The 25,876-nt window shown below is 44.8% G+C and overlaps 1 protein-coding gene across 12 annotated transcripts in view; it reads left to right on the top strand.

The window, feature by feature from the left end:
- Positions 1–25,309, top strand: part of DOCK7 (dedicator of cytokinesis 7) — a 96,062-nt gene extending 70,753 nt beyond the window's left edge. For 4 of the 12 annotated variants that reach the window (XM_027748767.2, XM_027748764.2, XM_027748763.2 and 1 more), the window contains 22 exons: positions 1,408–1,577; positions 2,373–2,527; positions 3,197–3,379; positions 3,850–3,985; positions 4,678–4,774; positions 5,210–5,227; positions 7,000–7,096; positions 7,912–8,046; positions 8,720–8,872; positions 9,379–9,537; positions 9,814–9,914; positions 10,903–11,095; positions 11,395–11,538; positions 12,493–12,624; positions 13,167–13,181; positions 18,275–18,400; positions 19,620–19,709; positions 20,604–20,840; positions 21,682–21,825; positions 22,664–22,770; positions 23,349–23,516; positions 24,786–25,309. In XM_027748767.2, the coding sequence (XP_027604568.1) occupies positions 1,408–1,577; positions 2,373–2,527; positions 3,197–3,379; positions 3,850–3,985; positions 4,678–4,774; positions 5,210–5,227; positions 7,000–7,096; positions 7,912–8,046; positions 8,720–8,872; positions 9,379–9,537; positions 9,814–9,914; positions 10,903–11,095; positions 11,395–11,538; positions 12,493–12,624; positions 13,167–13,181; positions 18,275–18,400; positions 19,620–19,709; positions 20,604–20,840; positions 21,682–21,825; positions 22,664–22,770; positions 23,349–23,516; positions 24,786–24,828 (2,803 nt within the window). In that variant the 3' untranslated portion in view covers positions 24,829–25,309. Of the gene's footprint in view, positions 1–1,407; positions 1,578–2,372; positions 2,528–3,196; positions 3,380–3,849; positions 3,986–4,677; positions 4,775–5,209; positions 5,228–6,999; positions 7,097–7,911; positions 8,047–8,719; positions 8,873–9,378; positions 9,538–9,813; positions 9,915–10,902; positions 11,096–11,394; positions 11,539–12,492; positions 12,625–13,166; positions 13,182–18,265; positions 18,401–19,619; positions 19,710–20,603; positions 20,841–21,681; positions 21,826–22,663; positions 22,771–23,348; positions 23,517–24,785 lie in introns of all 12 variants that reach the window. The other 8 variants (XM_027748770.2, XM_027748765.2, XM_027748769.2 and 5 more) reach the window with 3 other exon arrangements.
- Positions 25,310–25,876: the final 567 nt, after the last annotated feature.

Here is a 25,876-nt window from a genome sequence, read left to right as displayed (position 1 = left end):
TCAATCCACCATGGTGCCTGCTCTGTTATGGAAAAGTGACAGAGAAATCCATATATCCTTAGGTTTGAATTATGCTGAGTTGCTTGGATGTGTTTTCCCTATCTGCAGTTCCATGGCCTGCAGGATAGTTTCCCTTGAATTTTTAGGAACACAACTTAAATGCCACTCCCTCAAAATAATACAAAGACTTTTCTTTATCGTTAATCTGAAGGAAGCACTCACTTAAATAAGCATTTCCTTCCTAGTTGTTAAGGGTCTCATGAATTACACAAACAAGCAGTTGTAGGATCTCATTATGGCTTAATTAAAAGCCACAGGGAAGACGTGCAGCTCCAATAGCTCATGTCCTCCCAAGTTGTACTGGTGTCTTGGAGTCACTTTAAACCCACAATAATCCAGTCAAAGCCTCTTTTTTTAACCAGAACTCAACTCTACTTTTCAGGTAAAGTGGATACTGCCTGAAATTCAGCACTTGTTTTAATACCTCAGGTCTGAACACTGCAGCTTATATTTTGCTAATGCCTAATGTTCGAGCTTCCTTGGCTGCTTCATGCATGGGGTAAAGTGTCTTCTTGGCCTGGTTTGCCTACAGAAGCAAATAGCTATAGAGATAACTTGCTGTTTGCTCTGAGAGAGTTTTGCTCTGTGTGATGGCTGAGGGGATTGAAAGGAGCAGAGCGAGTCCTTGAGAGATTCAGGGGAATTTTTGTGTTTTGAAGCCACAAGCACCGAGCAGGGTCACATACCCCCTGCAGAAGGGGCTGGTGCTTGGGCCCTGCCAGTGTTTGCATCTGAATAAGGAAGAAGGCCGGTTTTTGCCGTTTTTCCTTCTACCCCTTCTTTTCTTTGACACTTTTTGTTCAGAATTATGAAGCTGTAGCCTACTGTTTTGGTTCTATAATTGCATGGGGGGTCAGGGAGCTGAAGCAGAAACTTCCTGATCATTTGATTAAAGCTATGTTCTGGTTTAGGAGGATTTGTCTTTCTTTAAATGGTGTTAAGTAGAAACTGAAAAACACAACAAAGAGTTTTACTAAACCCACTGTCCTCTCAAGTCTCTCTCCCTGTTTTCCGTATTCCCAAAGTTCTCCTGATGGTCTTTAGGAGACTTGATGCTTCAGCATAGCAGTAGCCGGGGCTTTGGTTTTTTATGGAAAATATGAGAGTGTTCATGTTATATTGGGTATGCATTCCATAAGATATTTTTGTCTATTTTATATGGCACAATGAAAAGCCAGACAGACATCTGTAAAATATGGGGGAGAGCAAAAAACACGTGTAGTGGCAGTTCACATGAAGTTAAAAATAAAAACCAGGGTTTTTTCCTTTTTGAAGCCCCTTAGTTACAAAATATAGCTTACTTTAAAGATATTAACTAATCTGCATGACCCAACTCTCTTTTAACAGTTTATTTGGATTGCATAAGAAAGTCATCAATATGGTACACAATTTGCTGTCCAGTCACGACTCGGATCCCCGGTACGCTGACCCGCAGGTAAAGGCCCGGGTGGCAATGCTGTATCTACCTCTCATTGGAGTGATCATGGAAACAGTGCCTCAGCTCTATGACTTTACAGGTATTTTACATCCTTTGCTTTGAGTATCTGTTCATCTACTCACAAGGCTTGAGTGTTTGGGTTCTAAAACTGAACTACAAACTCCTTTTCAATGAGATTGCTTCTGAATTCTCACTTTGACATGTTTTCACATCCATTTCCTAAAATGCACTTGCAAAATGTGTCTTCAATGACTGTTAACATTCAAAAGTTGCATTTGCCCACCTGCTTGCATGAAGAGAAAAACCAGCAGTGCATTTTGTTTTATGCATGGCTGGCTACCGTATACTCATAGCAAGCCTCCCTCCATGTCTCTGACCTGCTTAAAAAGTCATCCCACATACTGTCCAATTCTCATAACGATTCCAAAGGATAAGGAGAGTTCCTCTTCTTCATCTTAGTGTGTATTTTATCAGCAGTTTGTTTCAAACTTTGCTTTGCAAAGTGTCCTGAGGAACAGTAGAGGTGGGTCATTTCAAATTAGGGCAGAGAGTCCAATCTGGAATAGTTTGGAATTTGGAGTTGTCCTCTACATCCTTTGAGCTTACTGACACAACCAAGCTGCAGGAAAGGATTTGGAGTGAAGTACTGAAAGGGACAAAAGGTGTGTTTTCAGAAGGGTTCTAGATACCGAGACTGTGCAGGGTTTTCTTTGCTTTCATGCCCTCAGATAATAGTCCTGTTTATTGCAGGATCCCTTGAGTGGGATGATTTTCAGTTTGCATTTCCAGTTCAACAAGACCAGCGCTGAGGAGGGAGGCTGTGGGGAGAAACTTTGGATCTGGGTGTAGACTGAAGGCCCATCTTTCTCTGCAGAGAGTCACAACCAGCGGGGGAGGCCAAGCTGTGTCGCCGTGGACGAGTACGAAAGCGAGGGTGGCAGCATGATCAGCCAGACAGTGGCCATGGCCATCGCAGGGACATCCGTCCCCCAGCTCACCCGGCCCAGCAGTTTCCTACTCCCCTCATCGGTACAAATCCATCTCTCCCTATTCCTTAACCCACAAATCTGTCTCAACAAGCAAATATTTACGTGTGCAGGTTCTGTAGGGGCACGTATCAGTTTGCAGGTGGGTGTTACACGGGGAGGCAGAGGGTGAGAGATGAGGAACAAAGCACGTTTGCATGCTGCTGTGTCTGTCTCAGAGAGGGTATAAGAAAATGCCAAGCAGGAATAAAAACCAACAAACCTCAGAAAATGGAAGAATTTTCTTTTCTGATAAAGATTGTCTTGTTCTGAAACAGTCTGATAAAAGCTCTGTGAATTGCAGTGGTCATTATGAGCTCTAAGTCCTAAGCACAAACTCCTACCACATCTAATTCTACCTGGCTGAAGACACAAATGGGCCATTTTCCCTGTTCTCTGCACAGGGAGGAAATCCTGATGCTGGTAGCAGGCAGGCCCTTCCATTTCTCCCTTCTCCTCCCTTTACTTGGGTATCAGGATCCTGTTTTTGTGGGATTTATGTGCACTCAAAGTGAGACTGACAGATGCATGAGATAAGTAATGGAGCCTCGCAGCTTAACTCTTAACCTGCAGGAGGTTATTAAGGGCATCTTGAGGGAAGAAACTAATTCATATTAGTTGATGATTGAAGTGTTTGGGTGTGAAATCCACTGTCCTGACCTGTGTGCTGTAGAGTGGCAGGCAGCACTCCACCTTCTCGACGGAGTCCAGCCGCAGCCTCCTGATCTGCCTCCTGTGGGTGCTCAAGAACGCGGATGAAAGTGTCCTGCAGAAATGGTTCACAGACCTGTCAGTGCTGCAGCTGAACCGCCTGCTGGATCTGCTCTATCTCTGCGTGTCCTGCTTTGAATACAAGGTACTGCTGCATTGTTTGAACCTTCTGAAGGTCCTTCTGGGGCCTGCCCAGGACCTTTACACTCCCACCCCTTACACGACTGCAGAAAGGCATTTCCTGCGCTCCCCAAAGTATTTCCTGTATTTGGAATCCCAAGGCTAGGCACGTCTCTGTGCAACCTCGAGCCTTTTTCCATGTTTACTTCTCAACCATGTGAGTGTCTGTGTCTTGTTTCACTTCTAAAGCAGTTTGTGCTGCTTGACACTTATCTGGGAATTGCTGCAGGGAAAGGGGATAGCTCTTGGTCACTTTGCGAGGAGAGTTTTCTGTAGCAATGCTGGACTCTGGGTAGTTTATCTGCTTACCAGCTAAGCCTGTATTCCTTTCTTGCTGCATGTCTTTAGACAGGAAAGATATTTTGAGTGGTAAATTCTTAGAAAATATCCCAAATTGAAAGAATCTTCCTTCATAGTCTCGTTTGAAACTTGCAGGGCAAGAAAGTATTTGAAAGAATGAATAGTCTGACGTTTAAGAAGTCGAAAGACATGAGAGCCAAACTTGAAGAAGCTATTTTGGGAAGCATAGGGGCAAGGCAGGAGATGGTCCGAAGAAGCAGAGGACAGCTAGGTGAGTAAAGAAGTCCTCTGTGCCATCCCCCTTTTCCAAAAACTGCTACTCCCACCCCCATCAGTTACTTGCACCCATCTGTGGTGTGGGATACAGACAGTAAGACCCCTAGAAAAGCTGTTTGCTGTTTGCAGCATCCTTCAGTGGGTCTGCAAAATCCCCACATTTTTCCTAAGTTACAAGCAATTTATTTGTTACTTGATTGCTTTTGTGTACATGAGATCACATTTATGGGACGTTCTTGCCCAAACTTCCTGCAGTGTAGCATCTTCCAGAACCCCCTTCTGGTATGTCCTGTGGAAGGATCAGAGTGGAAAACAAACTGCTGATCTTCCATTGGTTCTGAAAATGCCTAGATATTTCTGCCAACTTAAGGAGACATGAAATAGCCAGTAGCTGGGGTAACAAGCACCATCTGATTTTTACTGTTTGTAAAAACCAGTAATTTTTCTGAACACTCAAATTCAAAGGGTGGACCAGGGGTTAGGACAAGAATCAGAACTGTAGTTTTCTCTCCTGCTCTGCCACACACGAGCCAGTCATCATGAGCTAAGTGGGTGAGTGCCACAGCCTCGGGCTCTAAGGAGTCATAGCTTGCTGTCACCTACCCCTTGTGAACAAATCTGGAGTTGCTACTTGTGCAACAAAAATGAGCATTAGCTGACTGCTGTGGTTTTGGTGTTACCCTGCAGAGAGAAGTCCTTCTGGGAGCGCGTTTGGAAGTCAAGAGAATTTGAGATGGAGAAAGGATATGACTCACTGGCGGCAGAACACAGAAAAGCTTGACAAGTAACTCTGCCTTATCCTTCTACATTAACCATGTGCCTATGAGAACAGGGTCCCTCTCCCCACAGAAGGTCACTGCCAGCAGCCACTTGGCCCTTGTGTGAGCAGGTTTGGGCCCTCAGTTGGACAGGGCTGGCAGTGTGCAAATGGCTTCTATCCAACACTGCCCCACTAACTCTTTGCTTTTCCACTGTCCCTTGCTTCCTTAGACTTTAAAATGAGATTTAAAGAGACTAATACAATCCATTACTGTCTTAAAACCCTGCCCTAAGCTGTAGTTTAGAGGGAAGACCATTAACAGTTTTCACAGATAGCATATATATCTCATGTCATATTTCCTTTATTCCATAAGAACATTCTGGAGTTCTCAAAGCTCGCTTTCCTTTCCTGTCCTAATCCATCACTTTGATTGTTTTTCCACATGTGCTGTGCTTTTAGAAGCCACAAACCAGCCAGGTACTGTAGCATTGGTGTGCAGTTCTTATAAATTGCCATTTTGTACATCTGCAGACTCAATCATCACAGCATTGTTTGTGATGCTTGGCAGAAGTTTTCAGTGTGTGTGTGCAACTGATTGGAATGAGCTCTTTTTGCTTATTACACCCGTTTCCTTTAAAATTCCCTCTCTTGGTGTGGTTCAATCTGGAGGGCTCAGGAGTTGCGGTTGAGCTTCGCTGTGCGCATTTTCTGTTCCCTCAAATTGCAACCTGCAGCCTCCATCCTCCCAGCAAAAGAATTGTTCCTAATCCTAGGAAAGCAATCTCGGTCCAAGTGAAGCTCTGAAGAAACTGAGGAATGGGGTCCTCAGAGCCCGGATGGAGATCGAGCCAAATTTTATCCTTGAAGACATTGATTCTTCGTAGAGTAGAAAGAAAGGCTCCAGTCCTGTTGAGGCATTGGGAAAGCCAAATGACCAGAGTGTTTCAGCCTTCTGATGAAGTGATGTAGATACAAATTCCAGAGCTGTGGGCAGAGTTACACCTGATTAAAATTTGACCTGCAGAACTCATCAGTTCACTGCTGACACTGGATTTGAGCCCTCTCCTTCCCAGAAGGATCTCACCTACGTGTTTTAACAGCTGTGGAATACTTTGATGGTCAAAGGATGGTATCTCACCTCACAAAATTAGCTGCTTAGATAACTCTGTAGACCTGCTTTCTAACCCTTGCTTGCTGTGACCTGGGTCCTTCCCACTCCCCTCCTGTGGATCTGCGTGTCTTGTGTACATAGGTAGAGCCTGGCCCTGTGAAACCTCATAAACAAGACTTTTCCTGCCAAGAATTGTGCGGGTGGTGTAATTTTATGTAGATGGTATTATTCTGTGTAGGGCCAGGCCCCAAGCCTTCCTGCTCTGGAGATCCTGGGTGTGTGATCCAGCTCCCAGAGGAAGGAAACGGAGTGTGGCAGGGAGCCAATCAGCTGCCACTCTCTGAGTTGTGTATTTTACTTGGATTTTGTCATTCCCATGGGTCACCCTCCTGCTGGGATTTGGTCTGGCACGAGTCTGTCAGAGATGGCACCTGTGGCAGGGCAGGCCAGAGCTGGGCTCTTTAAATACACAACTGGATCTCTGCCCAGTGCAGCTGGTACCACTGGAATGAAGTGTTGCTGCTGAATTCCTGGAGCCACAGGTGTGAGTGGGGGTATGAACTTCATAAGGCTTTCCAGGAAAGTGAGTACCTGGCATGGAACAGCAAAACTGTGTCCTTTTCCTTGGAGAAGAAATTATTCTTCAGGAATTAGATGGAATGTAGGTTGAACAGATAAGATTGCACCCTGGCAGTCTGCACTCTGTGCTGCACCCAGTGTAAGTGCAGTTTACTAGCTCGTGTAGCACCACCTTGTGTCCATAGCCTATAGCTTAAAGCCATATGTTCTGTTCCTGGTTGTACTGTCGCATGCCTAACGATGCTACTAAACCAGTCTTAAGTTGGACTTGGGTTTTAACCATTGTTGTGTCCCTGGGAGAGTGACAAAGTCAGAAAGCAGTGTGAGCTCTCCAAGCATGATGAACGTAAAGCCTGTGTAAGTCTGTATATGTAAAAAAGTCTTTCTTCCTGTCCTCTCAGTGGGTGCATTGAAATATCCTCATAATGTTGTCCAGTAATAAATATACAAATCATAACTGGGAATTTCCTGCTCACGAGAAAACATTTTTGACTGGAAAATATTTAATGTCTACTTCTTGATCAGAAAGTAATTTTATTGCTTTCTTTCCTCTGATTAGATCAAGGGCAGAGATAGAACACGAGGCACTTATTGATGGAAATCTTGCAACGGAAGCCAATCTGATAATTTTGGATACACTAGAGATAGTTGTACAGGTAAGGATGATTAGAAAATAGAGATGTAATGACATTGTGATACCTGGGCAGGCAACAGTTTATTAAACAAAACCTTCTTACTGCTCTTCACTGTCTGAGAGCCGTCAGAACTGTTCAGCTGCTCTGCTGCAGCAGGAAAGGGGTAATGCCTCTCCTAATCCCAGCCTGTAACACTCTGGTTTTACATTGCAATACCTTTCTTCAGTCTTTTTGAAAGTTGTTTCCTTTTTGTAGTGTAGGAAATAGTTATTCAGAAACTCAGTAATGAACTATGAAATTTTCCAAGTCCTGCCCTATTCTGCCCTAAATCTGCCTCAAGTCATGAGATTCTAGATCAGCCTTCTGTATCTGTACTCCCTTTGCACAGTGCAGAAAAGCTTCCAGGCCACTTGGTCTGTGTGCACAGGTGAGTGAGGACATGTGGCAGCATTGTCCCCTTTCTGTACAAATGAAACCTGGGCACGGGCTGGGAGTAAGCCAGGAACACACTTTACAAATCCACCTCTGATCTGCAGAGAGACCCAGGAATCCCAAGGATTGCACCTTGTGCCTGAATAATCCAGCTACGGCCTCTCCCTCTAGTCCAGCAAGGTCCCTGAAGGTCAGAGCCTCATCAGCTAGAAAGAGTCATCATTCCATCAGCTTTATCCACGAGTCAGGTGTTCATTACCTGGGGGTTGTTTCAGAATGTGGCTAAATGAGCGATTTCTCCGTGCCAAAGGGCTTTTTCTCAGAGCTATTTTCTCTCTCTCGTACACACAAACACACACAGGAGGTTCATTTTTGCTTATGCAAATCTTGGTTTCCCTTTTCAGACTGTTTCTGTGACGGAGTCCAAAGAGAGTATCCTTGGTGGGGTGCTGAAAGTGCTCCTGCACAGCATGGCCTGCAACCAAAGTGCACTTTACCTCCAACACTGCTTTGCCACACAGAGAGCTTTGGTCTCAAAGGTGAATTCCCTGTGGATGCTGTAATATACCCTGACAGCACTGAGGGAGGATGGGACTGTTCCTTCCTTTGCATGGGGGTCACATCACCAAGCAGTTATTATTTTTTGCAGTATTGGTTTTCAGGAAGCATGGTCTGGGGTTTGATAAATTGGTTTTCATTTTCAAAATTTATGCGTTTTGGGTTTAATCTGCACACAAAGGTACAGATCACACACCCCAGGTGGGCTTTGGGTTCCTGCTGGGTGAGTGGGCAGGGACACCTGGTCAGTAGGAATCACAAGGCACAAGTGGGATTTAAGCTGTACAAATCTCACTTAGAATGGATTTATTTTACTGGACCTATAAAAGCAAGGTCCTAGTCTTTGTGGGTGTGCTGGTAAAAGCTGAAAAATTTTAAGCTTGAGTTTCTGGAAGTGGTGTGTATCGGTCTGAGGGCGTAGAGGTAGGAGCAAGTTGGGGAGGGAGGTAGAATGGGTTGCCTTCCAGTGCTGCCAGTCTGCTTTGCCTTACTGTAAAGTGAAGTGATTCAAATTATCATCATTCCCCTCAAAACAGAGGACATAGGGCTTGCTCTAATTCCAGTGTGTGCTCGCTGAGGATCGCCCTGGCGTTTGTGTCTGAGTGCTTGTTCCTGTCTGTCCAAGCTCTGATTTCCTGTTGTACTGTGTCCCAGTTCCCTGAGCTGCTGTTTGAAGAGGAGACAGAGCAGTGTGCAGACCTGTGCCTGAGGCTCCTGAGGCACTGCAGCAGCAGCATCAGCACCATCCGGTCCCACGCAAGTGCCTCCCTGTACCTCCTGATGAGGCAGAACTTCGAGATTGGGAACGTGAGTATCCTGCACTTCACTGGGTTATTGCACATAAGGGGACTGGGGGCTGCTGGCTTTGGTTACAGACCCCCACAGGGAGTAGCAGAACTGGGGGAACACCTTGGTTCTGGGCCCAGGGACTTTGAAGGGATGGATAGCAGCAAGGTAACAATGACTCCAGTTTTTAGGATAGACCAAAGTGAAAGCAACTGCCTGGAATCAAGGCTGCAACAGGAGAGGGAGTTGAACATCATCCTCTTCAGTGTGTGTGAGAGGAGAGCATGCAGGAGAGGAAACGAAATCTTTTGCTGGAGACCCTTTATCTGGAGCTAAATAATGCTGTCACCAGATTATGAAGGTCAGCAGCACCAGAGGTTTATTTTAATCAATGCTCTGAAACAGCCCTTTTTGCAAAACTGGAGTTTTCTGTATCAGGCCTCTGTCAGGAGGAGAGCACCGTGGCCAGAGCACTGATGCTGCAATGTCTCCAGGTTGCTGCAATAATAACAATATCTCTGTTTCAGAATTTTGCCAGAGTGAAAATGCAGGTGACCATGTCTCTCTCATCCCTGGTGGGGACATCCCAGAACTTCAATGAAGAATTTTTGCGACGTTCCCTGAAAACTATTTTGACATATGCTGAAGAAGATCTGGAACTTAGGGAGACAACATTTCCTGACCAGGTAAAAGACATATACCGCAAGAGGTGTTAACATATAGTTTATTAACAGGCTGTGCTTAGGCCTCCATCTAGAACTGGAATTTGCATGCATTCCCTGAGGAAGGGTTTGGTTTTGTTGTTTGTTTTTTTTTAATCATGTAAGTACATAAAGCCCAGGTCTTTTGATTAATTCTGACAAAATGCAAACACACAAAGATTCAGAGTAAATGTGGTCCTCACAGAACAGTGTGTACCTCAATTCCCATTGCCACTTAATAAAACAGTGTATTTTTTACAGGTCCAGGATCTAGTGTTCAACCTCCATATGATCCTCTCGGACACAGTTAAAATGAAGGAGCACCAGGAAGATCCAGAAATGCTGATTGACCTGATGTACAGGTAGAGTTTGCACTGTAGGGACAGTAGATGTCAGTGCTCCACATGCTGTTTGAACAAACCTTAGTACCTACTGCACTCCTGTATTCACGGTGTGAAGTGTTGGTGTTGCTGTGAGCTTTGATTACTTTTATTTTATTAGCAATTATTTTACTTTGAATTTAGTCCTGTTTTAAACTGATCACCATGATTCATATTTTTCCTGAAAACAACACAACTACTTGTTGTTTGGGTTTGGGCTCAGGTGTTGCACATTTGAGCTCTTACAGGAATTGGTTTTGGACCAGTTTTGGGTCTCAGTGCTCACAAACCTGTCTGTTGTGTTTGAATGTGGTGTTGATAGGTTTTGGTTGGTATTTAAGTAGCTTATCTTGGATAAAAATAGTTTCCAGTCCCCAGAAATCCCTGACAATCTCATCCTCCACCTGAGTAAAGACAACTCTCCATGCTTGTATCAGGGAAATCTTGAGGATCTTCCAAGACCTGCTAGGAGAGGAACAGGACAGGAGACTTTTTGGTGGTACATATGATGGTTTCTATATGCAAAAGATGTTCCAGAACCATAATAAGATCCCAATCACCAACTTTCATGATGTTGTCTGCACAAATGGCCCTGAAGGCTTCTCAGAAGTCAGCAGAAGTTTTGTCATAAGCAACCAGGCAAGTCTGCTCTGATTGTGCCACACCTTTGGCTTAATACCAGTGTCCAGGTGAAATGTGGGCTTTGGTCAAGAGCTTCAGCATCATCCAGGCTCCAATTGCTCCCCCCCCACTGACTGGCTCAAAAATCTACAGTTTAGGGTAACCTTCCATCTACACAGCTTCTTACCTCATGTATTTCTAGAGAGCCAAGCACTGAGGGTGGTTGGCACTGAGGGTGGTTGGCATTTTAGCAGAAGTAACTTAGGTACTGCGTGAAAAAAATGTGCTGAGGTACCATGCTGGCTCAAAGGGAAGTCAATGAAATCACAGAGGTTTTCTTTTCCGTCAGGATTGCAAAGGGCTACCAGAACTCCCCCGACCTGCGCCTGACCTGGCTGCAGAACATGGCTGGGAAACATTCCGAGAGGAGCAACCACGCCGAGTCCGCCCAGTGCCTGGTCCACTCCGCAGCCCTGGTGGCTGAGTATCTCAGCATGCTGGAAGACAGAAAATACCTCCCTGTAGGCTGTGTTACATTTCAGGTGGGAATTACCCTCTGTAATGGATTTCTGGAGTTTGTCACCTGCTGCTGAGGTACAAAGTATCTCCATGTGCCAGGTGTTCCTGTGCCAACCTACATGAACTGCGCTTACTCAGTTTTGTTGCTTGAATATTATGCTGCTCTATAAAAATAGAAAGCTATATTTTATGTATATTCTCTATAAAAATGGAAAGCTGCGTCTATAAAGATTCTAGGATTTGACTAAAAATCAGCTGGCTTTCAAAAAATTGAAAGCTGTTTAAACTGAGTAAAAGTATTTTATCTTTTATATCTCCTCAGAACATATCTTCCAATGTTTTGGAAGAGTCAGCAGTTTCCGATGATGTTGTATCACCAGATGAAGAAGGAATCTGTTCTGGGAAGTATTTTACAGAAGCTGGTCTGGTGGGATTGCTGGAACAGGCTGCAGCATCTTTCTCCATGGTAGAAGACTTTAATTTCTTTACCTCTCTTCTTCAACCAGCTCACACTGCTGGGCATTATGAAGGAAAATGTTTTCTCTCTGAGTATTTAATTCTATTGTAAATGCTTAATATGCATGGAGCATTAGGAGTTTTAGTTGTTTAAGACAGCCTGGTTTGCTCTCTGTGCAAAGGATGGGATCTAGGACTGGGAGGCCTCGGTGTTTTCCCAGTGTCCTTCCCTTCTCTCAGCACGTTTGGAAATTCACAATAGGAAGAAAGGCCATAGTCATTTTCCCTCTCTTCAGAAAGAGTGGGATGAGAACCTTGTGTGAGCAGTGTGAATGGGAGTAGTGTGTCCAGAAAGCAAGGAAAGTGAGTGAATTATTTACCACTGCACAATATGGAGTGTCATTCAGTGCGCTTAAGTACAAGCAGCAATAACTCCAGGGCAAAGACCTGGAATTCCTGCTGTGGTCTGGCTAAGCCACTCAATGCATTGTCTGCTATGGGCTGGATTCCCTCCCTGAGGGAGATCCTAAGGAAACTTCCCAAAGCCCATCTAATGGAGCAGCACAAGTGGATGCAGAAGTCACACAGATTGAGGATGCTCTGAACAGAATGAGCTGTAGTGTGCACTTAAGCTTCCAGATTTAATTCCCATAGATTTGGTTAGGATCCTATGTAGCTTGTTATGCTCTTGTGCCTATATCCATCCAAAATATCCCAGGATTGGTTATGTTAATAATCCTATTTAATAGTAGCAGTGTGTAATGCAGTAGGCTCTTGGTTTCAAGGGTAACTTAGGATTTTATTCCATTCATATCTGGGTATATTTTAAGAAAAGATGCTGATTACACCACAGTGGTGTCTAAGCCACCTTTTCATTTTGCAGTTTTATCATTTAAATGCTGGTAGTATGAATTAGTCTGGCTGTTGAATTGATGGAGCAATCTGATGGACCTTATTTTTGTAGGCTGGCATGTATGAAGCAGTTAATGAGGTTTACAAAGTCCTTATTCCTATTCATGAAGCCAACAGAGATGCCAAGAAGTTATCTACTATTCATGGTAAACTGCAGGAAGCTTTCAGCAAGATTGTTCACCAGGTAATGGTTTGAATTTTCAGTTGCAGGATGAATTGTGAGGAAACCTCAAATGCTCAGTGCGAGTAAAATGAAAAACCATTGTAATCAGATTCCACAAGAATTGTCAGATGGTGATCCACAGTAAATACAAGGATCACTGACAGGATTTTTTCTCTCTGGACATTTAACATGAGGGAACATCACAAATCAAGTTTTGTAACTTCAGAACTATCCAAGAGTTAAAAATTCCAGTCATCTGTCAGTTTATCCTTTCAGAGTTATTTTAAACTATGTTTTGCATGTCTTGCCTTTAACCTGGGGGTTTTATTTGTCTATTCGTATGGTAGATAAATACTGAAGGAACCTTTCTAAACTGGGATGGTGCAAAACCTGCCAACTTGGGGGCATTTGGTGAGAGACTGGGTGTCCTTCTTTGGATGCATGACTTATAATAATTGGAACCATTGCAGGTTTATAGTGCTTACTTTGATGGTCATGTTTTGGCCTTTGAAATTCTTTTTTTTGGTTTCTGTGACATGCCCTTTTTACTTTTCATTACACAGAGTACTGGCTGGGAGGTAGGTAACTCCATTTTAGTTAGTAAAGAACACTAATAGATTCTCCAGATGACTCACGCCAACGCTTGCCCACATGTGCTAGTTGTGGGTATTTCTGTTGCTGTCTGCTGTTAAAACAATTCATTAACCAAAGAAATACCAATAAACTGTGGTTGTAGTAGGAAATTCTTCATAAGCAGCTGTAGGTAGTGCATGGATGCTGACGTATTCCACTAATGAGGTTCTTTGGTGAATGAGCCACTGTATCATCACTAGTTTGTTTTTATAATTTGTTTATATTTCTTTCCATCAGCATTGACACAGAATATCATCCCTCCATACCATGTTTTCACCCCACCCACAGGGGTCGATTTAAGCAATAATGCTCAGAGGTACCAAAACACAAACCTGGTTTCCTGCAGGTGCAGATCTTTTCTCAGAGGAGAAACTGCTTTGTTCTGTTCACCTAAGACTAATCAATTTGTTATGTGGTGGTTTATCTGGCAGCCAAATAGCTCAGTTGTGTTAACTGGGGTCAGTTTTGCTGCCTTCATTTTTGCAGGGGCTGTTTGCTCACATTTCAATGACAATACACCACGAGAACCACATTTTTGGGTTAGAAATAGACAAAGCAGTTGGTTTCATCTGCAGAGCCAGTTTGACTCCAGCCCCAGTGACACAGTGGGTACATGACCATGGAGGAGTCTCAGAAGGCATTTAAAATGTTCTGTGAATATGATGATATTTGCTTAGGCTTCATCTTTCCAGTTTAACTCTGCTTTTCTGTGAATCAGGCAACTCATTTTAGGCCATCTCACTCCAGGTTTGCACCACAGGAGAGCATTAAAGCCCACACTGAGTGAACTGGGGCTGAGACCACAGGTCTTTGATGTGGGACATAAATAATTTGGGCTGATGATGTCTGAATGTCAGCTTTAATTCCAGCCTAGAAAAAATGAAATTAAAAATAAACCCTGACACTTAAGGGCTGGCCCTGTAAATCATTTCCTTATTCCCATGAAAGGTCCCAGCAGACGAGGCAGCACAGCAGCCCAGAGTACCTGTTGTAGGTGTGTAAATGATGGAAATGTGTTCAATAGCCTATAAAAGTGGAGGCCTGTGAGCATCTATTTTATTAGTCTGCCCCTAAATCGACCCCTGGAGAAACTCCTGCCATTGGTTATGATTCTAACATCACTTGGTCATGTTTTACTGCATGGTAAAAGACACCTGTGGTTTCAGTTCTTCTCTGTCATCGTGCTCCTTCATTGCCACACTTTTTCTGACCTTTGTGCTTTGTAGCTTTCAGGTTTGTTGCATGTTTTGCCCTTTTTCCTTATTTTAAATATTTTAATTGATGCTCGCCCTTTTGTTTTTATTTTAAAATTTATTTGCTGCCAATTTGCTGCTTGTTTGTTTTTTGGAATTTCCCTAATTAAATACTTTCTGTTTTCTCCTCTATTGCCCTGGTTGCTGACCCTCCTCCCCACTCTTACTATTGTCTGTTGTGGTAAGTTCCTACTTGTGGAATTTTTTTCCCCTTTCTCCTCCCTCCCCCCCTTTTTGTTTTTTGTTTTACACTGTGGAAACCCCAATTTCATTTTACCAAAGAGCTATGCCAACAGCAGGACCCCCTGTGTCACAAGGACAGTAGTGTTGCCAACTGCAGGAATAAAATATCCCAAGTCTGTCACCAAAGCATTTCTGAGCTCTCCTTAAACACACCAAGTGGTGGGGTTTGTGTGTTTGTTCATTGAGTAAATGTTGAATTAATTCTTTTCATTATTTATACTTATAATTTTCAATTAATACTTTCCAGTTAGAAAAGTTAGGAAAAGTCTTTTCATGAGAATTTAGAAGTGCTTTTAAAGGCATGCAGGGGGAGGTTACCATTGAATAACAGGAGCTAATAATTTCAAAAAAGCCAATATTGGAAGACTCGTAGTAGTTGGCAACACTGCAGAGGACCTTGACTTAAAATCGAGGAAGGAAATAACTGCTGAGTTTGGTAAAGATGATTGGATTCTGCATTTTGAAGGAGTTACTTTTATTCCTACACCCTTCAGGCAGCTGCTGCAGTCTTGGTCTCAGTGAAGAAAGCAGATGATCATTCTTGCATCTGATGTTTTTTTAAATCTTGTTGGCAAAGCTTTTTGTGTTTGTGCAAGAGATAACCCTAAAACTTTATTCCCAGCAATTTGGAAGGGTATTTACCATGCATAATAACAAATCATGAACCTTCATAAGTCATGGTGGCTGTTTTCTGCTCTGCCAGTTGTGTGATGGCTATTCAGTGTTCACCTTCATTCTCCTCTCCTCCCGAAGTCCTATTATTTTTGATAAAATAATAGGAGATACAATGCTTTTAATAATTCCTCCCTCATATCTGCATTTTTAGCTCTTGTCAGAAGCAAAGCCAGGGAGTATTGTTATTTGTTTAGTTTTCACTGCTGTGGCTGGAAAGACTTTGGTATTGGATAAGTATCAAAGATCCCAGTGCAGAGCCATCCCCTATTCCCAGTGCCAGGATGGAACTGAGCTCTCCTGATCTCAGGGAACTGGCAGCTTCTGAGTGTCCATGGGAGGTATGGAGTGGTCTGTATGTGTTTGCTCCCCAAAGGAATTTGTTTGCAGGCACAGATTCCCAACATAAGTCACATCAGGGGGTAACAGTGCTCTTCACTGCTGGTTCTTCTCCCTGGGATCCTCATAACTGAGTTGAGCACCTGGATTTACCAGGAAAAGCCAGTGCAGCTGCCTGGAACAACAAAGCTTTGCCAACACCTGCCTGGGCAGGTGTCCATGTGGCAGATACTTGTAGGGACCAGGTTCTGCAAATGCTTCATACCCTGATAAGCACTTACCAAGTAGGAAAAAGCTCATGAATTAGAAGAGCAGTGTGTCCTCCATCACCCTGTGCCCATGGTTTGGGGCAGGATCCCCCCCAACTTCCATGAGGAGCACATCCAAGCCTTGTGTAAGGTTTGGGGAGCTGTTTCATATGGCAGTTCCCCTCAGGCAGACATGGAATCATGGCATGGTTTGGGATGGAAAGGACCTTTAAAACCATTTAGTTTCAACCTCCTTCCATGAGCAGGGACACCTTCCAGCAGGTGCTACCTTGGGAATTACTTTGACAAAGGAGCCCTGGAATCACAGCCCTCTGCCTGCAACATTGAGATGGAAGAAAACAGATAGTCCAGGAAGCTGGAAATGCTGGGCGTTGAGGAATTTAAGTGTGGATAAAATTATCCAAAACTGTGGCTTTGAAAAGACACTGATGAGTAAAAAGGGTTCAGTAGGCTGCTCGTGGGTTCAGAGGGATGGACGCTGGACAAAGACAGGGAGTCCAGGGAAATAGCAGCTAGATGTTGCCAGCTGCCACTTCCAATAAAACAGCAACAGCTTTGCAGCAGGAGTTCACACCCTGGGAGGTGCTCCTGGGATCCTGGGGTGTGTATGAAACCCTGCAGTCTGCACTGGCGGGTGGGGCTGGATAAGAGCCCCTCTCTGCAGGAGGGATGGGCTAGAGCAGGGGTCCAGTGAACCTGGGCAGAGCCAGGTGGTGTTTTTTTGGGATGAGGGCTGCTGTTTCTCCCAAGTGGCTTCAGGAGGTCAGAGCTCACTAATGCCCAGCTCTGAAGTGGAAGTTTTTGGACCTCGGGCACCTACAGCATGGTGTTCCAGAGTTTGCTCCAGAGTTTCCTCCAGCCCAGGAGAAGTCAGTGGCTTGCCATGACAGTGCTTTTTCCAGTCTGGAGTTTACCTGAGGGGTTTTTTTATTTTAGTTTGGCTTATCTATCCTCTTTGCCTTCCATAGATCATATTCACCATCACCACAAGAGATCAGTTTTGCCATTGCAAAATACTCAAATCAAACAGTACCCAGCAGCCAGGACACCTGTAAGGGCTGTTTAAAGCCCAAATCTCTCCCAGATCAGGAACACTGAGCATTCTAAACTGCATCACACTTTCTCACGAGAGTAAAGGTGAACATTTTAGAGTTTCTTGCTGAAAGGCATTCCTGGTTTGTGCATGCACTGAGTTTTTTTTAACAAAAGCAAAGGTGTATTTAATTTTAAAGCATTTTTCTTCTCTCTCTCTCTCTCCTAATCAGATTTTCTTTCCAGCAAAAATCTTTCTTGTTTCTCTACTTCTGTTGCGTTTCAGGGCCAAATTCACCACTGGCTCACGTGGAAGCAGGTACATGACACGGGATTGCATCTGCTTTCACCAGGAGTGACTTTGGCCCTCTCTCCTAGACAGTAGTTACTAGAGGAGAGTGTAACACCTCCCAGTTGAAATGCTGGTTAAAAAGCACTTGTGTGTGTGTGTGTGTGAGTGAACTGGACATTGGCTTCAGCCCAATCCTGCAATTACTGGAGAGTGGATTATGGGGGATAATTGGTACTGGGTGTTTTCGAGCGGGTCTGTGTGCAGTGTCCTCCCTGGCAGGATGGCACCAGCTGGGCTTTCCTGTGCCTACAGGCTCAGGGTGTCTCCACAGGGTTTGGAGAGCCTGGAATAATCACTCCAATGAAGGGACTTGCCTTTGGCTGCTCCACAGAGACATCTGACACTTCTTGAACTGAAAGAGATTAGGTTTAGATGGGATATTGGGAAGAAATTATTCCCTGTGAGGGGGGTGAGGCCTTGGCCCAGGTTGCCCAGAGAAGCTGTGGCTGCCCCATCCCTGGAAGTGTTCAAGGGCAGGTTGGATGGGGCTTGGAGCAACCTGGGATAGTGGAAGGTGTCCTTGTCCACGGCAGGGAGTGGAACTGGATGAGCTTTAAGGGCCATGATTCCATGGGGACACCTCCAGGCTCCTCCTGGGCTGGGAGAAGTCATTGCAGGGTTGGGCTAATGGTCATAACTGATCCATGTAATTCCATGTTAGTTTATAATTTCATTGCGGTGTTTGCTGCTAAGTGCATCCATGCTGATTTTCAGGTGTGTTTTTTCTTTCCCTTCTTTCTTTCTAATTTTTTCCCTTGTTTTTTTTAATTTCTTTTTTATTTGGCATAAATTCAGGAGCCTGCCTGCAGCTGTGCTTGAGGGTGTGTGTGTCTCCACCCAGAAATAACCTCTTGTTTCTTCATGTCTAGGATGGAAAGAGGATGTTTGGCACCTACTTCCGAGTTGGTTTTTATGGAACTAAGTTTGGAGACCTGGATGAGCAAGAGTTTGTTTACAAGGAACCCGCAATAACCAAGTTGGCTGAAATTTCCCATCGACTTGAGGTGAGATGATTTAACTGGCAGTTTAACTGGTTTCCATCAGCTGTTTAGTAGGAGCAGTCCCTTGGCAAAGCAGTTTGCATGGCCCTGTGCAATGGCCCAGAGATGGGTCTGGTGTCCCCTGTCCTCCTGCCGGTGCCACCTCTGCAGGAGGAGTAAAGTGAGAAGAATTCCACAGGAATTCCTGCACAAGAGCTGCAGACCCGATATGATCCTCCCAGACTTTGTAGTGCCTCATATTATCATATGGTTGCATATGTTCAGCAACTCAGTATGAATGGGATGAAATAGGCTTGGAAAGAGGCTGAGATGCCTTTTGTGATCTGACTTTCAGAATATATAGCATTTTCTGTCATTTTGTTGCCTTCACATCATGTTTCTCTGCTTGTGGAGATTGAATCCTCTAAGGTGTCTGAATTTCCAAGCCCCTGAGGTGGGACATCACAGGTCCAAAGTTTGTTTCAGCCGTGACACACAAAGGCTACTCTGGTTAATCTGACTGTGGCTTGGGTGCAGCTGCAGGTACCACCCAGGGATCATCTCATATTTGGTCTGGCCTGGTTTTGTGCCAACTAACCTTTGCTCAGACACTGACAGGGGTCAGAGCCTGTTCCCATGACTGTTCCCTCCTGTGTGCATGTGCGAGGCCATCCCCAGTGGGAGAGGAAGGGTGTTGAGCAGCCTGGCTCCAAGCTGTGCCATGTTCCTTGTCCTCATTCCTCATTCCTCTGGACCCAGAGGGCAGACCTGGCCTGGTTTATTTGCTGGAACAAATCCTATGTCATGTTGTTGCTCCCAGCAGTTGAGCTCTGTCACGTTGTGCTGAAGGCAGCAGCGTTGGTGAGGTTTAAGCTCACAAAGCTGAGTTCAGAGCCTGGCCTTTCACCCAGCCCAGCTATGCCCCGCTCCGGGATTCCCCGAACTGACCCATGTCCCGTTGAGCTCACAGACACACAACAAACCCAAATGCCTTGTTCAGAACCAGGCACCGTTGGAAGGCTCCCGAGTTCTTCTGCCTTCCAGGGCTTGTTTTTTCCCGTGGCCCCTGGAATGTGACTGATGGAATTCTCCCAGTTTCAGCAGATCACATTCAGCCCCGGCACAGCTTCTGTTGGAGGCATGTGGAGCTTCCCCTCCCCTGAATGTGCCTTTGTCCCTCCAACCCCCATCGCTCAGGGATGCATTTGATGTTTGATTTCAATTCATTTGCTCTTGGTCGTAGGGATTTTATGGAGAACGGTTTGGGGAAGATGTGCTGGAAGTGATTAAAGACTCAAACCCTGTGGACAAATGTAAACTTGATCCAAACAAGGTAAGAACACAAAACACAGGTTTAGAAGTTGAACAGGTCCTGAATGTGTGCAAACGAAGTGGGACAAATCCTGCCCTCAGTTTCACCAAGTAGGCCACAAAATCCACATACTTAGTGTATGCTTGGGATAAAAGTTTGGGAAAATAATTCCAGCAGAGGGATGCACAATTAGCCATTCCTTTCCCTGCCCTGACTGGTTGGTAGGAAGGGAGGAGATGAAAGGCCAGCAGAGGCCTGGGCTGTGTTTGCCTTTCTCTGCTCTCTGCTGAGTGGAGGGAAGGAGGGACTTTGCCATTCGCTGGCCTCTGGCTTTTGTGCAGCTGCAGCATTTTGTCATCCTTGTGCCATGTCCTTTAAGTGTAGCTGAAAGAACAGGAGCATGCCTGGGAAGCAGGACTGTGGCTCAGGACAGGGTGTTACCTGCAAGGAAAGGTTTAGAGATCAGGAAGAAATTCCTTCCCAGTGAGGGTGGTGAGACCCTGGCACAGGTTGCCTAGAAAAGCTGTGGCTGCTCCATCCCTGGAAGTGTTCAAGGCCAGGTTGGAGCAACCCGGTCTAGTGGAAGGTGTCCTTACCCATGGCAGGGGGATAGAACAAGATGAGCTTTGAGGTTCCCTCCCTATCCAAACCCATCTAAGATTCTATGATGTGAAGGGCATAAGAGGAGAAGGGCATTGAGCTGTGCTTTATCCAGTCCACAAAATGCTGGGCAGCTCCCAGCACCCCTGGTCATGTCAGTGTGAGTGTGATTTTCCTGAGTAAAGGCAAAAAAAACTAGTCCTGTTTTTTCCCATGGTGGCTTTGGGAGGACAGAGATCCAGCTGGGGTATTGCAGTGCTAAACGCAGAGTGCAGCTGTGCTGTGTGCCTGCCCTGAGCCATGCTCCTCCCTCAGGCCTACATCCAGATCACCTACGTGGAGCCCTACTTCGACACGTACGAGATGAAGGACAGGATCACGTACTTCGACAAGAACTACAACCTGCGGCGCTTCATGTACTGCACCCCCTTCACGCTGGACGGCCGCGCCCACGGCGACCTGCACGAGCAGTTCAAGCGCAAGACCATCCTCACCACGTCCCACGCCTTCCCCTACATCAAAACCAGGATCAACGTCATCCACAAGGAGGAGGTGAGGCTGGTGCCATTGGGGAATTCTGGTGTTTGAAGGGGAGTGCTGCACCAGGCTGTGCGGTGCGGGAGACGCCTTCATCTCGAGCTTATAAGAAGGAACTTCTCCCTGCTCCTGTTCAACCTAAACTAAGCCCAGGCTGATTTAGTGATGTATCTGCCCTGCCACCCCTAGCCCACAGCAGCTGGTTCATGCAGGGGCCCTTGGTGAGCTTTGTAGGCCAGGTTGGACAGGGCTGGGACCAACATGGTCTAGTGGAAGGTGTCCCTGTCCATGGCAGGGGGTGGAATGAGATGGGCTTTAAGTTCCCTTTACGTGGGAAAACCATTCCATGATTCTGAGATAATGCAGGATGCTCCCTTCCGTTCTGCTTGATCAACGTGTCCTTTGCTCTGTGTTGCAGCTCACCTGCATGGCCCCAACAACCCTAAGCCAGTGGGGCCCTGATGCTTTGTAGAGAGATTTATCCATGGCTTAGTTAATTTTCCAAGGGTGGACAGGATCAGATGTGATCACTGGGACACAATGAACGATACCTGGGGACTGGCAATGCTGTAACTGCTGGCTGCAGTGACCCAAAGGGACGTGAGTGCCACTTAGAAGAGTCTCAGAGAGCTCTTGAGTACCCAGAAACACATTTAAAAATCAAACTTGGTCTTGATGTTACTAAACCAAAACTGAGATGATCTTTCTGCATTGCATCTGCTCTGACTGTCAGTCCTGTCAGTGTCCTCCCCCACTTGTTGTGCCGCCTCACCGTGCCCTGGGTGTTTCTGAAGGTCTGTGCCTGGTTGCCAGTCTCAGCCATAACCCACATCTTCTGTTCTGACCACTTCCTCAGATCATTTTGACGCCCATTGAAGTTGCCATTGAGGACATGCAGAAGAAAACACAGGAATTGGCTTTTGCCACCCACCAAGACCCTGCAGATCCAAAGATGCTGCAGATGGTGCTGCAGGGATCAGTAGGTACCACAGTGAATCAGGTGAGGATCGCTGTTCAAGCTGGACACTCTGGGGTGGTACATATCACTCTGTGCCTTGCATGTGCCTTATTTCTGAATTACCTTGGAATTTTTTCCCCATTCACTCTATGGGATGTGTTTAAGGTCACTGGTGGGTCTAGAACAGCTGGTCTCAGTGATTTTGCCAGGTGAGTAGAAGTCCTGAAAATGCTGAAAGTGGCTGGAAAGAGACATCTTTCACTCAGTTACCTGCTCCGTCCTTGCACTTACATTTATTTTTGCCTGCTTCTCCTCCTCCCTGTTTTATTGCTTTCCCTTTGGTTAGCCAGCCTCTGGTGGGTGAAAGCAGTTTTGTGTCCTGTTGTGGGTTTCAAACAAAATGGAAAGCAAAACTAATGAGTGAGCAGAGAAAAACTGAGGAAAAACTGAGGGAATATGAGTAAAGCACAATGCACAAACTGGAAAAAAGCCAGCTGGAATTCCGAGTTCTGGGTTGAGTTTGCAGTGCTGGCAAACACTTCCAGGGTTCCATCTGTATTGTTTAAACTTTGCCTTAGTTGTGAGTTGAGCAAACTTTGTCAGGAGTCCTTATAAAGGAAAACAAGTGTAGAATCTGTGCAGTTTCTCACACTGTTTTCCAAAAGCAGGGTTTTATTTAGAACAAAAAAGGCCTAAAAGAGATTCAGTTGTCATGATGTTTGGTGGTTTATGCCAGATTTACCAGCTGCAGGTCTTCAAGATGCTTTTCTGTAAGGAAATGTTGTGTTTTATGGATGTTTCTACGTGTATGAGCTTTCTCCTGTGATTGGATACAACAGACAGTTCTGAGAAACTCACTTTTTTACTTCTGCTCCTACAGGGACCATTAGAAGTTGCACAAGTTTTCTTGTCTGAAATACCCAATGATCCAAAGCTCTTCAGACATCACAACAAACTCCGGCTCTGTTTCAAAGACTTCACAAAAAGGTATGGAATGTGCTTCCCAAACCACCTGCAAACTGCAGACTCAGTACAGCATTTTTACAAGCACCCAGAAATTTAAAAAAAAAAAATTGGAATAAAAATGTTCTGAGCAAATAGATCCAGTGGCAATGCAGAATAAATGGCATTGCTGATACAGTTCCTTTCATACCCTTTAATTAAATTACAAGCAAGCAGAGGAGTTCCTGATGAACATCCCAGTCTGCTACTTATTAATATTCCCTGATTCTATCCACCTTTAAATCCTCTGGAACTCGAAGTGGCTTTGTGAAGATCAGCTTTTCGTTTCTCCTCAGAGGGGATAAACATAACTAGAGAGTAAATTACAATAAAAAAGGAGTTGTCACTCTGGAAGTGAAATGGAAATTGGAAATATGACACCCTCTCCTTCCTCCATGGACACCAGGAGGTTTAGCTGTGTATGTCACCCAAAAGCCAAGATAGAAAAGGATTTTATGTCATCCCAGAGGAACAGAATGGATTTTTTGTACTATTAGATTAACAAATCAGCAGCAAACAGGTCCTTTTAGCCATGCCCAGGTTTCACAGGGTTTGTTTCCCAGGTGTGAAGACGCTCTGCGCAAGAACAAGAGCCTGATCGGGCCAGACCAGAAGGAATATCAGCGGGAGCTGGAGCGGAATTACCACCGGCTAAAGGAGGCCCTGCAGCCCCTCATAAACAGGAAGATCCCCCAGCTGTACAAGGCAGTGCTGCCAGTCACGTGCCACAGGTGGGTGTTTGATTTTTCCTCTCTCAGCAGGGATAAGGAGAGTGGAAAACCAGGGATTGGGGTGTCTGATATTCCCAGTGAACCTGCAGCATCTGTTTGGTTTCAGTTGTAGCTCTTTTGGTTGAGTCCATCCCTGTCCCCTCCTGTCCTGCCTTAGAGCACATCCCAGCAGCTGTGGCAGGTGGTGTTTGCAATGTTCCTTTTGTTCTTTGGCTGTGACAATTCTTTTTTTTGTTTCCATCCCACATCCCATTCTTCTTAGATGCAAAACCATCCTCACTGTGGCAGGACTTTGACAATGGTTTATTCCTAGTGAAACTGGGATGAGGCACTCCAGGGGCAGGCAGGGTGGAAAAATAATTGGTGTCTTCCATGCTGGAAGGCCAGAAGGTGAAATCTGGGCTTTTTGTTTGTCTGCAGTGAGACAGAACATAAAACCCCCACGGGGAATCAGAGGATCATAGAGGGGTTTGGGTTGGAAGGAACCTTAAAGCTCATCCAGTTCCACCCCCTGCCATGGGCAGGGACACCTTCCACTATTCCAGATTCCTCCAAGCTCCATCCAACCTGGCCTTGAACACTTCCAGGGATGGGGAATCCACAACCTCCCTGGGCAGATCAGAGGATGAGGCAGGTCATGGATAAAGCAGGTCAAAGCCCGTATCAAAAAGGTGGCCTTCGCTCCCTGTCCAGGTTTGGGATGTTTTAATCTCTCCCCAGATCATGCACTGTTATCTCAGCTGCCCTCTGGAGGCAGTTTTCACTGGCTGGGAATGGTGGGAATACCAGTGCTTCCCTCCCTACCCAGCTGGGAACTTCAGAAGCACTTTTGGCTTGGTAATTATTATCTAATCTTGTGAAATTCAGCCTGTGCAGGGAACCTAATACAGGTGTGATATAGAATATCCTGAGAATTACAGAATATCATGAGTTGGAAAGGACCCACAAAGATCATCTAGTCCAACGCCACGTATTCCTGAAAAATTGCACTTATATCTGTATTTGAAAGACTTAAATAAGATTTCAGTAGGGCAGGTGGTTTGTGCTGCTTCTCTTGTGTACACATGAATTAAACTTTCTGTCAGTTTTCTGGGTGGTTGGATGGTACCACATCCAAACCCAAACACAATTCACTGGAAAAGCAATGAGTTCATGCCAGTGGAGTTAATTTTTGTAGAAAATACTGGAAGTCAAGTACAGTCATTCATCTGATGAGGCTTATTTCACCGTGGAAAATCTGAGCTCATCATTGTATTTTCTCTCCCTCAGAGACTCCTTCAGCAGGATGAGCCTTCGCAAAATGGAAATCTAAACGAGTTAAAAACCAAAATAAAAAAAAAAGCACTTAAAAATTAAGGTTTTGAAAAGAAAAAGAGCCTTGTTATCAGCGCTGGGAATCAAAGAAGTTTTATTGTGAAATAAAACTTGGACTTCATCCTGGACATCCCTCACACCTCTTCCTCCATCCAAGTGTTCAGTGGCCAAAAATCATTATGAATTGTCAAATGTAGACTTAACAATGTTTGGAAAAAAAAAAAATCATGGCAGTGGTATCCAGAGTATTGGTGATGAGCTGTAAACTTACCTGTTTTTTAAGGCATTTTTATGACTCAAAGGTACACTAAACGCATTTACCTTTATTTATAGCATTACCTAATGTTAAATTTATTTACTTTTAGTTCCTATATTTAATTTATATTAGGACCATACGCAAATGCATTTTGGAAGTTTTTAATGTAGTGATGATGGTTATTTTGATGGTACTATTAAATATGTGAATGTTTACACTTTAATTCCCTGTGCATTGGACTTCAGAGCTCACCATCCCTGGGGAAAAGGTTCAGAGAAAGGTAAGTCTTACGGCAACACTTATTAACCAAGTGGTGATTTTTTTATTATCCCAATCCTTTTTCTTTGGTAACTTTGCTGCAAAGAAAAATAATTCCATCTGTAGCCAGCAGAAGGCTGGATGGAGGCACATGTTGGTACCACTTCACCTCCTCCAGTACCGTGAGGTGGAGTTCCAGCTTGATTTCTGTGTGTACATGGTCATTTCCACCAGCTGGGAAGTACAAACATCTCCTCATCACTTGGAATTAGCAGTGTCCATGCAACTAAACTGCTTTTTGTGTCCCTTTTTTAATTTAAAACCTAATTTCATGGGGAAAAAAGAACATAAAATGATATCACAGTTAAAAGTGTACATGGAAAGCATTCTTTGCATTGTTATTAATGTAAAGAAAACGTGTTTTACAGCAGTGATTTTGGGGTCTAACACAGCACTTGGAGGAAGCAGCAGATTTGGAGCTGAGTACTCAACGCCTAAATCTGGTCCTTTATATTTTTCTTCTCTGTGTTGA

This window comes from Pipra filicauda, unplaced genomic scaffold (assembly GCF_003945595.2).
Source record: "Pipra filicauda isolate LSUMZ 115617 unplaced genomic scaffold, ASM394559v2 scaffold19_size4547281_pilon, whole genome shotgun sequence".
Taxonomy (NCBI): Eukaryota; Metazoa; Chordata; class Aves; order Passeriformes; family Pipridae; genus Pipra; species Pipra filicauda.
Note: the sequence above shows the minus strand (reverse complement) of the source record. Positions and strands in the feature narration are given on the sequence as shown.